Source organism: Cynara cardunculus, assembly GCF_001531365.2.
Source record: "Cynara cardunculus var. scolymus isolate 2C chromosome LG 4, CcrdV1, whole genome shotgun sequence".
Taxonomy (NCBI): domain Eukaryota; kingdom Viridiplantae; phylum Streptophyta; class Magnoliopsida; order Asterales; family Asteraceae; genus Cynara; species Cynara cardunculus.
Window position 1 is genome coordinate 12,167,148 of NC_037531.1, and position 12,329 is coordinate 12,179,476.

General features: G+C 32.9%; 1 protein-coding gene across 1 annotated transcript; it reads left to right on the top strand.

Moving 5' to 3' along the window:
• The first annotated feature begins 1,953 nt into the window (after positions 1-1,953).
• LOC112511782 (probable LRR receptor-like serine/threonine-protein kinase At1g74360) lies at positions 1,954-5,453 on the top strand. The gene is made up of 2 exons (XM_025117546.1): positions 1,954-2,056; positions 2,146-5,453. The coding sequence occupies exons 1-2, from the start codon at positions 2,008-2,010 to the stop codon at positions 5,331-5,333; spliced, it is 3,237 nt and encodes a 1,078-aa protein (XP_024973314.1). The 5' UTR covers positions 1,954-2,007; the 3' UTR covers positions 5,334-5,453.
• Positions 5,454-12,329: the final 6,876 nt, after the last annotated feature.

Below are 12,329 nucleotides of genomic sequence, written 5' to 3' on the forward strand. Positions count from 1 at the left end.
AATATATATACACACACACACACACACATATATATATATATATATATAATAAGATGAATTATTATACAACCATTTACATTTGTACAACCAATATAACTTAATCTCAACCGTCCATTTAATTTGATGAATATGTAATTTCATATAAGTTTTGATTGTTTCTTAATATAAAGTATTGATCATAATTAATGAATCTTATTTATCTTTCATAAATATTTAAATCATAATAAATAAACTATCATTATTTTTATAAAAATTTCAATTCATTGGGTTACATTAGTTATACAAATGTGATGAGTTGTATTTGAAACAAACTTTATATATAATATATATATATATATAATATATATATATATATAATATATATATATATAATATATAATAGTAATAAAAAAGGATTAATATAATTAGTAAAAGTATACAAAGTGTGGCGTATGTGCATATGTTCCATGTTTGGTTTGGTCTCTCTCTCTCTCATATATTTATACATACTCGTCCGCCGCACCACTGTCCCCGATATTGATTCGCTCTCTCTTTCCTCCGATATCATAACAAAAGTCCCAAAGCCGCTGGCGTCTTCATCATCATCATCATCATCTTCTTCTTCTTCATCGGATTCCTCTCCCCTATCGAAGCTTGCACGCGACTACGACCAGTTTTTACAATCATCGTGCCGGATATGCTTTCTCCATCGTCGTCGGAATCAACAGCGGCTCCGAAGTCTTTTGCCAGGCGCTTGAGGAGAGGAGGTAGTGATTCGTCGTCATTTGGATTTGGATCATCATCTTCTTTACATAGCATCGTAGCGTATATCTCCCCTGACTCTACCTTGTTAGGGTTTTTCTGCTTTTCTGCTTCATCATCTTCCTCATCGCTATGAACTATAAACGTTGAGTACACCTCTGATTTTGTCGGATTTTTGCTCGTCCGGCGAGCCGCCGGAGAAAAAATCTAATCCCTCCGGGCGTGTGTGTGTCTCTATCGCGGTGTCTGTGTCGGGGTCCGATTTTAACAGCCACGGTCAGTATGAAAACATATCAATATTTCCATTTTACCCCTTCAACTTTTGTTATTTGGTTCATATGGTCCTATAAGTTTAAATCTAACGATTTTATTACCCTAAAAATTTTCAATCATTACATTCAAGTCGTATTAAGAATATGAAAACCAAAAATTCAAAATATGGTAATTTTCGATGAGGCGTGATTCAGCCACATATGGTTTTTTTATTAAATACGTTTATAAACTGTAATTACTTTGATTTAATTAGATTAATATATTATATACATTACAAGGGTATTTGCATGCGAGATACATTTTGATTTTAATATTTTTTTATTATTTATTTCAATCGATATTATATTATGGTCTTATGTGATTTAAAAAAAATGATAATATTTTTATTTTTAAATAAAATATAAATTAAAGATATTATAAAAATTTGACAAAAATATATCGATTTATTATCAAATTAATAAATTTAAAATTTCTTATTTTTTATGCAATTTTTAATTCAAAATTTTTATTATAATTTAATTTAGGTACAATATCGAAATAATTTATATTTGGTTTAATAATATAATTTTTTATAAAGATAATAATTAATTATTTTGTTAAAACACGATAATTATTTTAATTATATTTCAGATTTTAAAATAAGATGTTTATACTTTATTTGATTATGATTATCTGCATTTAGTTACATGAATTCAAAAATAATGCTTTAATAAGTTGTGTTTATACACAATTACTTATAATCTTGAATTTTAAATAATATTTATCAATAAACAGTATTTTATATATAAAAAATAGTTTTTAATATTTTTTGTCAAATGCTTTATAATATAGTATAGATACTCTTCCTGGTATTCACACTTCTCTTCACCTTTTCTAATTCAATTCATTTTTTATATCGATTTTGATTTTGAGTAAAACAACAACCTCTTGATCAGTTATGCATTAAAGAAGAAGCAGAAGAAGAAGAATCATCAAAAGCATGTTATAGTCGCCATGTCAGCCGACCGGATTGCATTCATCATCTTCTTCATTTTATTCACAGGTGAATTTTATGTTTTTATTCATATATGAATTTAGTTATTCCAGAAGGAATTTACAGGCTCGAATTGAATTTAATGCGATTTTTTGCAGGAAAGGATGCAATTGGAGATTCATTAGAATCCGACAAGCAAGTACTCCTCAATCTCAAGTCATTTCTCGAGCAAAAGAACACAGTGAATCAAGGAAATTATAAGAAATGGGACCGCCAAGCACCGACGCCCTGCATGTGGCCGGGAATTTCTTGTTCCGGCGACCGAGTGACTGAGATCAGACTCCCTGAAAACAGCATCGCCGGAAATTTATTTGGGAATTTCTCGGCCTTGACGCAGCTTGCCTACCTAGACCTCTCAGCAAACACGATTGATGGCACCATTCCAGCCGACTTGGGTGGTTGCCGGAACCTCAAAGTATTGAACCTGTCGCACAATATTATCGACGGTCAGTTCAATTTCACCGGACTCGATAATCTGCAAATTCTTGATTTATCAGTCAACAGGCTATCAGGCGACATCATGATGAGTTTCCCCAGGATTTGCAACAGTTTGGTGGTTGCCAATCTCTCTACCAATAATTTCACCGGAGAAATTAGTTCAATGGATGGATGCTCCAAGTTGGAATACGTCGATTTGAGTTCGAATTTCTTCACGGGAAACTTGTGGTTTGGATTCCATAGGTTTAAGGAGTTTTCAGTGTCGGAAAACAATTTAAACGACAGCCTGCCGGCCTGGATTTTCCCGGAAAATTGCACTTTAGAGGCGCTGGACCTCTCCGAAAACACATTTTCCGGCGGAATCCCGAAAGAGATTTCCAACTGTAAGAACTTAACCATCTTGGACCTCTCTGGGAACCATTTTTCTGATAAGATTCCGACAGAGCTTGGATTGCTTACAAAACTGGAGCAACTATTCTTGGGTAACAACTCCATTTCTAGAGAAATTCCAGAATCTTTACTGGGATTGAGGATCTTGAAATACTTGGATCTTAGTCGGAATAATTTTGGAGGAGATATACAAGAGATTTTTGGGCGATTTACCCAAGTGAAAAATCTTCTCCTTCATGCAAATGGATACACCGGCGGATTGAATTCATCGGGAATACTTCGGTTGCAGAACGTTTCACGATTAGACTTGAGTTTCAACAATCTGTCAGGTCCATTACCACCAGAAATATCTCAGATGTCAAGTTTGAAGTATCTGATTCTTGCTCACAACCATTTCTCCGGCAGGATTCCATCTGAATTTGGAAATTTACGAGGACTTCAAGCTCTCGATCTTTCAATTAATGATTTAAATGGGTCAATCCCTCAAAGTTTGGGACGATTAAGCTCCCTATTGTGGTTGATGCTTGCCAACAATTCCTTATCGGGTCAAATACCACCTCAGTTAGGGAATTGTAGCAGCTTGTTGTGGTTAAATCTTGCAAACAATCAACTTTCCGGTCAAATTTCGCCGGAGTTAGCTAATATCGGCAGGAACGCCGCACCCACTTTTCTATTTAATAGAGAAAACAACCCGATGGCAGGCTCCGGTGAGTGCTCGGCGATGAGAAGATGGATACCTGCAAATTATCCACCTTTCAGTTTTGTTTACACACTTCTTAACAGAAAGAAATGTAGAAGCTTATGGGACACAATTCTCAAAGGACATGGAATTTTTCAAGTTTGCCTCCCGGGATCCAACATTCGAACACGACAGATATCAGGTTATATTCAACTCAGTGGAAACCGATTATCCGGCCAGATACCGCCGGAAATCGGAAAAATGGATAATTTCACGATGGTGCATTTGGGGGATAACGAATTTTCTGGGACGCTTCCGGCCGAGATTGGGGGAATGCCGCTTGTCGTGTTGAATATTTCTCGTAACAATTTCTCAGGCCGAATTCCGATACAGCTTGGGTATCTCAAGTGTTTGAGAAATCTTGATTTGTCATACAACAATTTTTCCGGTACGTTTCCGACCAACTTGAACAATTTGACCGATTTGAGCAAGTTCAATGTTTCCTACAACCCGTATATTTCCGGCGTGATTCCGGCGATTGGCCAGTTGGCTACCTTTGAGAAAGCGTCATTCCTTGGAGACCCGTTGTTAAGTCTTCCCTCATTTATAGATAATTCAACAAACAGCTCAACTGCAAACGGTGGTCGCAGATCACAACCACCCAGAAAATGGAGTGCAGTTTTGGTGTTCATGTTTCTACTGCTAGCTTTCACGGTGTTCGGAGTGATGACAATCCTAATCTGTTTTGTGATCAAGAGCCCTGTAGATCAACCTCCATATCTGATGAACCAAATAAAGTCCGGAAAAGACTTCACATTGAATTCCGGCTGCTCGTCACCATGGTCATCTGAAACCGTAAAAGTAATCCGTTTGGACAAAACGGCATTCACGCATGCCGACATCTTGAAAGCCACCGGGAACTTTGCGAACGAAAGAATCATTGGGAGGGGTGGTTTCGGAACGGTTTACCGAGGTTTATTGCCGGATGGAAGAGAAGTTGCGATCAAGAAGAAATTAAGAGAAGGTATAGAGGGTGAACGAGAGTTTCGAGCCGAAATGGAGGTGCTCACTAGAAATGGGTTTGGCTGGCCACACCCGAACCTGGTGACGTTGTACGGTTGGTGCTTGTATGGGTCGGAAAAACTATTGGTATACGAGTATATGGAAGGCGGGACTTTAGAAGATGTGATTCCCGATCGAAGCGGGTTCAATTGGAAGCGACGGATTGACGTTGCGATCGATGTAGCCCACGCTTTGGTGTTCCTACACCACGAGTGTTATCCGGCCATCGTTCATCGAGACGTGAAAGCCAACAACGTGTTGTTGGACAAAAACGGGAAGGCTCGGGTCACTGATTTCGGGCTGGCGAGAGTGGTGGATGTCGGGGATAGCCACGTCAGCACGATGGTGGCGGGAACGATCGGGTACGTGGCACCGGAGTACGGGCAAACATGGAAAGCGACCACAAAAGGCGACGTTTACAGTTATGGAGTGTTGGTGATGGAGCTAGCAACAGGGAGGCGGGCGGTGGATGGCGGAGAGGAGTGTCTAGTGGAGTGGTCGAGAAAGGTGGATTCAATGATCCCGGTATCGTTGCTGGCGACAGCAGGGGCGGCGGAAGGGGCGGTGGAAATGTGCGAATTGCTTCGGATCGGGATAAGGTGTACGGCGGAGGCACCTCAATTCCGGCCAAATATGAAGGAGGTGTTAGATATGTTGGTGCGGATTCTGGCCAATCGCAAGGATTTTAGCTATGGCTCTTTTATACCCTCCTCCTGAGTCCTAATCCTAATGTGAATGTAAATTTGTTATATTATTCTTCATAAATATATGATTTGATGTTAGATAGCCATTTGACGTTTCTTTTTGGTCCTCTTGTAAACATGATTTTGATCCATCTTTAGAACAATATATCCTACTATGTCAGTTGGCAGCAGGATTCGCCTCTCCTTTTCGTTAAACATGACAAATCAACAACCTATTTTGAAGTATATAACATTTATATACGATAAATACAACAAATAAACTCACACACCCTCCTCATCTATGGTGAGATTTGAATCCCTTACCTCCTAGAAGGTCAAAGGCTACGATATCGCTAGGCGAAAGGCCCTTTGGTAACTTAGTTTATGGCTTACCAAACAAGTCCTTCAATAAGTTGAAAATGAACTAGCTTATGATTGACGAATATAATTAAAATCATTAATCTAACTAATATATTGTATACGTATCAAGATACCACATTAAATACCACATACTTATATTGCATTAGGGTTTGGTTCCAGTGAGAAGGAAAGTTATGGCGAGAAGCATAACAAGAGATCTCCAACTTTGGACCAATTCTTTCTAAAGCGCGATTCAAGGGTGAGCATGATATTAGAAGTTATGGGTTCAGATCTCTTCTTACGATTCTCACCATAATTTCCCTTCTCACACGATCCTTTGCCTATTGCATTAATCCCCACCCTCCATATATATGGTTGGGTTTCGGTGAGAATGAGAGTTAACGTGAGAAGTGAAAGAAGGGATCTCCGCCGTTGGATGCACCTTAAGATAAGATGCACCGATCAATTCTCGTGAGAAGCACAAGTTATGTGTAGGCACATATTAACAGTGATCAAGGATCCATATCCCTTCTTACGTTTCTCACTATTAACTCTCTTTCTCACACGAGAGATAGAGATAGAGAGAGAGAGAGAGAGAGAGTGTGTGTGTGTGTGTGTGTGTGTGTGTGTCAGGTTCATATAAGAACAATAACTAAATACGAGAATAAGAAAACGCTCAAATCACTTGTCTTACACTAAAATCACATGTGATTCACGTGACTTTAGCCGCGACCTAAGGTCGTGGGCCACGTCGTCCGCACACCTTTATATTCACCGCTAATCTAAATTACATGTGATTTTTCACATGATTTGGCCGTTTTCATTTTTTTTTATTTAGCTATTGTTCTCGTTTGGACCTATATAAATGTGGTTGAGTTTCTGTGAGAATAGAAGTCATGGTGTGTAAGAAATGATCTTCACCCTTATATCAATTCTAATTGAAGATCAACAAGAATGAGATATACCGGCTCAATTTCCATATCAAACGTGTTTCATAGGATGGAGGTAAGATTAAAAGTGATCAAGGGTTCACATTCTTCTTACACTTCTCATCTTAACTCCTATTCTCACACAATCATATATATATATATATATATGTTTGTGTTCTCTCAAATAAAAAATGACAAAGAATGTTGAGAAGATAAAAACATTTATAAATCTAAAGAATTCTCTAAAAAATTAATGCTAAGAAAACATAAATCTTTTCAATTGTTGGGAATTATTATTTTACACAAAAAATTGTTGGAAATTACTATTTTTTATAAAGTTTGTTAGATAATGCCATTTTATATAAAATTTGTTTAAAATTTTATTAGAATATAAAATTTTATAAAATATTTTAATAATACAATTAATATTGTAATCTTTAAAATAGTAAATAAGATATAACTTTTACTTTAAAGATACGAAAGAAGATTCGGTCAAAATATGAACTTTTATGGGAATAAAAAAAAATTGGGTTGGACTTGTTAATGATAGGATTAGTGAGAGGATATGAATGACAAGAGAAAGGTAAAATGAACCTTTCCATATATTCTTATAGGTAATATGAATGAGAGGAAGATCAAATGTTAACCATCATTTTTGTGTTAATTTTAAAAACCCTTTCAACCAATCAAATTATATTATTCTTATAGGTTTATGTCTTGTTCATTTTATCTTTACAAGGGTATTCTAGTAAATTGAATTCATTTGTAACCCCCAAACAATTAATGGGGAGTTACAAACAATCAAATCCCAGAAAATGTACATTCATATTATTAAAAAAAAATTACTATTGATCTTCCATGTTTATTCTTGTATGAATTCCTAAATCGCATAAGAAACACGGTAGTAACGATTTTCGGTATTGATCAATTTGAACACAAATGAACGGTGAACACAATTTGAACACAAATGAACCGTGAACACAATTTGAACAAATTAACAGATGAACACAAATGAACCGTGAACACAATTTGAACAAATTAACAGATGAACACAAATTAACAGATGCTACCTTAATTTTGTGGGACGTCTATGTATGTGAATATATGGGCCAAAAATTGCACATATCGTGTTCATTTGTGTTCATATCGTGTTCACGGTTCATTTGTGTTCATATCGTGTTCACGGTTCATTTGTATTCAAATTGTGTTCACGGTTGTTCATTTTTGTTCAAATTGTGTTCACGGTTCATTTATGTTCAAATTGATCAATACCGAAAATTGTTACTACCGTGTTTTTATGCGATTTAGGAATTCATACAAGAATGAACATGGGAGATCAATAGTAAAAAATAATAATAATAATAATAATATGAATGCATATTTTTTTGGATTTGATTATTTGTAACTCCCCATTAATTGTTTGGGGGTTATAAATGAATTCAATTTACTAGAATACCTTTGATAAGTGTATTTTTTTTTTTCTTTCCAAAATGCCCCTTTCATCATTGTTCACTAGTTCTCATTAAAATTCAAACTTTAAAATTTAATTTTTTTATTGATTAATCTTAACCGTTGATTATAGATTTGGATGACCAAGATCAGTTAATAAGGTTAACACAAAAATGATGGTTAGCATTTGATCTTAGCCCTATATATATATATATATATATATATATATATATATGTGTGTGTGTGTGTGTGTGTGTGTGTGTAGTCATGATTTGGGTCTTTGAATGTGAAACATCGGATAATTTCTCGCATGGTATACGGAAGATAGAGGGTTAGTTTTATAATCTTTACAAATAAGGTGCATAACAAGTGTATATGTGAACTCGTGTGATTCACATATGAACTATATGTTCATATATGAACTATATAACTGATTCACATTTGAATACATGTGATTTACTTATGGATTAATTAACTGATTCACATATGAAATATGAGTTCATATATGCACTTGTTTGCAGTCTATTTGTAAAATTTATGAAACTACCCCTCTATTTTTTGTTTGATCAGTCAAAGTCGCAATTTTTTTTACCAATCTTGATCGTATGAAGGTCTAGGATCATTTCTTTACTTCTCAAATATTTATCATTTTTCAAATGAACCTCTCTCTATATGTATATATATGTGTGTATATATATATATAAATTATATATATATATATATAAATAATATATATATATAATATATATATAGGGGGAAGATCAAATGTTAACCAACAATTTTGTGTTAACATTGAAAACCATGGCAACCAATCAAATTTCATTCTTCTTGTAGGTTTATGTCATGTTCACATTTTAATTACAAGGGTATTTCAGTAAATTGATTTGATATGTAACTCCCAAACAATTAATAGGGAGTTACAAATCATCAAATCCTAAAAAATATGCATTTATAACATTAATATTTTTATTTTTTATAATATTGATCTTCAATGTTCATTATTTTATCARTATTTAATTCGCATAGAAAACACGGTAATAAAAATTTCCGGTATCGATTAAGCTAATATGGATAAACGCAATGGAAAATAAATCGACAACAGTGAGAAGATTAAAACGGTTTATGATGACAATCAGAGTTCAAGGCCGGGAATTGAAAAAATTAACCAAAGCGAATGTCTTGGTAATATATTTTTTATTTTTTTATATTTGTTTTAATCGAAATTATGTTTATTACGATGTGTTGTGTTTCTTATAATTCATCTTGTATTGATAGCTTTTTTCTTTAATTATTAAAATACGTACCTAATTCTCATGTTCAAATGGAAGTACATGCACGACCCATTTTCGTATTGTCATATTACCGGCTTTTATGAATCATGAACCATTGTGTTCATGTTACTTTCTATCATATGAACACAAGTGTTATTTTTTAAGCTTGATACCAAATCTTTATATTTGTGTAAGTGTTTGCACCCGGTGTTCATAGCGTTGGGATTATGTGTTCATATATTTTATACGATATGAACAAGGGTGAACACGATATGAACAAGAGGTGAACACGATATGAACAAGAGGTGAACACGATATGAACAAGGGGTGAACCTTAAACGGTGTGGATGCAATGCATGTATAAAACTCCAATTGACAAGGGATCGCTTCTGAATGTGTTTATAATGAAGAAACTATTGTTCACAAGCTGTTCATATCGTGTTCATACCTGTTTTTTTTCTTGCGTGTAGCAGTTAATCTTATTATGTTCATAAATGCTATGCAGTCCAAATTCATATATATGTCAAATTTTTGTTCGTATTTGACACAATAGTTCATATATTTATAGTTGTGTTCATATGATTCTTACATTAACAAAAATAAATTAACAAAAAAATCATAGAATTTTTTATTTTGTAACTCCCAATTAATTAATGATATGGGAGTTACATAATTTTTTTTACCTAAATACCTTTTTCAACTTTGTTCACTTATCTTTATGAAATTTTAAATTTAAAAAAATAAGTTTTTATCATGATTAATCACAATCGTTTATTGAAAAATTGGATGGCCAAGATCGGTTAACAAAGTTAACACAAAAACTTTGGTTAATGGGGAGTTACAAATAATCAAATCCCAAAAAATATACATTTATAATATTAATAATTTTTTTTAATCTTAATCTTCCATGTTTATTGTTTTATCAGTTTTTAATTCGCATAGAAAACACGGTAGTAAGAATTTTCGGTATCGATCAATTTAATATAGATAAACGTAATAAAAATAAATCGACAACAGTGAGAAGATTAAAATTGTTTATGATGACAATCGGAGTTCGAGATCGGGAATTGAAGAAATTAACCAAAGCAAATGTCTTGGTAATATATTTTTAGTTTTTTAGATTCGTTTTAATCGAAATTATGTTCATTACGATGTGTTGTGTTTTTTATAACTCATCTTGTATTGATATCTTTTTTCTTTAATTATTAAAATACGTATCTAATTCACATGTTCAAATGGAAGTATATGCACGGCCCATTTTCATATTGTTATATTACCGACTTTTATGAATCATGAACCACTGTGTTCATGCTACTTCTATCATATGAACACATATTATTTTTTAAGCTTGATACCAAATCTTTATATTTGTGTAAGTGTTTGCACCCGGTGTTCATAGCGTTGGGGTTATGTGTTCATATATTTTATACGATATGAACAAGAGGTGAACACGATAAGAACAAGAGGTGAACAACCATATAAGATCAGAAACATATATGAACAAGGGGTAAACCTTAAACAGTGTGGATGCAATGCATGTATAAAATTCCAATTGACAAAGGATCGCTCCTGAATGTGTTTATAATGAAGGAACTATTGTTCACAAGCTGTTCATATCATGTTCATACATGTTTTTTTATTTATTTTCTTTCGTATAATAGTTATTTTTATTATGTTCATATTGTGTTTATAAATGCTATGCAGTCCAAGTTCATATATATGTTAATTTTTTGTTCGTATTTGACATAATGGTTCATATATATATAGTTGTGTTCATATAGTTCTTATATTAAAAAAATTAAATTAACAAAAAAATCATAGAATTTTGATTTTGTAACTCCCAATTAATGATATGGGAGTTACATAATTTTTGTTACCTAAATACCCTTTTCAACATTGTTCAATTATCTTTATGCAATTTTAAATTTAAAAAAAATAAGTTTTAATCATGATTATTCACAACCGTTTATTGAAAGATTGAATGGCCAAGATCGGTTAACAAAGCTAACACAAAAACTTTGGTTAACATTTGATCTTACCCCTATATATATATATATATATATATATATATATTATATGTGTGTGTAAGGGTTTAATCTTGTGAAGACCAAAAAAGGTTGAGGACGGATCTAAGCCTTAATTTGGTTTTGATCTTATGGCTTTGATTGAAAGATGTTTTTAATTTACAAAAAGGCACAATCGTCATTTACAAAAAAAACCATGTTTAATGACTTTTGATTAAAAACCTTTAATGATTGAAATTAGTCTCCACGGTCCTCAACTTTTTTATGGTTTTCATTTGATTACCCGTCCTATATATATATATAGAGAGAGAGAGAGAGGTTGATTATTATACAACCTTTTACATTTGTATAACAAATACAACTCAATCTCAACCGTCCATTTAATTTGATGAATATGTGATTTAGTAGAAGTTTTAATTGTTACTAAATATAAAGTATTGATCATAATTAATGAACCATATTCATCTTCCATAAATATTGAAATCATAATAAATAAACTATCATCATTTCTATAAATATCTCAATTAATTGGGTTGCATTGGTTGTACAAATGGACATGGTTGCATTTAAAATATACTCTATATATAGAGGAGCGATTAAATGAAAATCACCCTCATTTGTAAAAACCGTACAAACCACCCTCATACATCAATTTCATTGTTTAATCTTATAAATTTTTTTTCATGAAATTGTTTCATATAATACTTTTTTTGATGAATTTGTTTTACATATGGTTAAGAAATTGTTTCATATAATATTTAATGAAACTTTAATGAAACTGTTTCATGTATTTCTTTAAAATTAAAATAATGAAGATGATAATATCCATGATTAACACCCTCCACAATAAAAATAGTTAATCAACCTCTCAAAATTACAAAAAAAATGAACAAAATGAAAAATTATAATTGGTTGAATGAGATTTTCACGGTTTTTACAAATTGAGTGGTTTTTATTTGAACGCTCCCTTATTTATATATATATATATATATATATA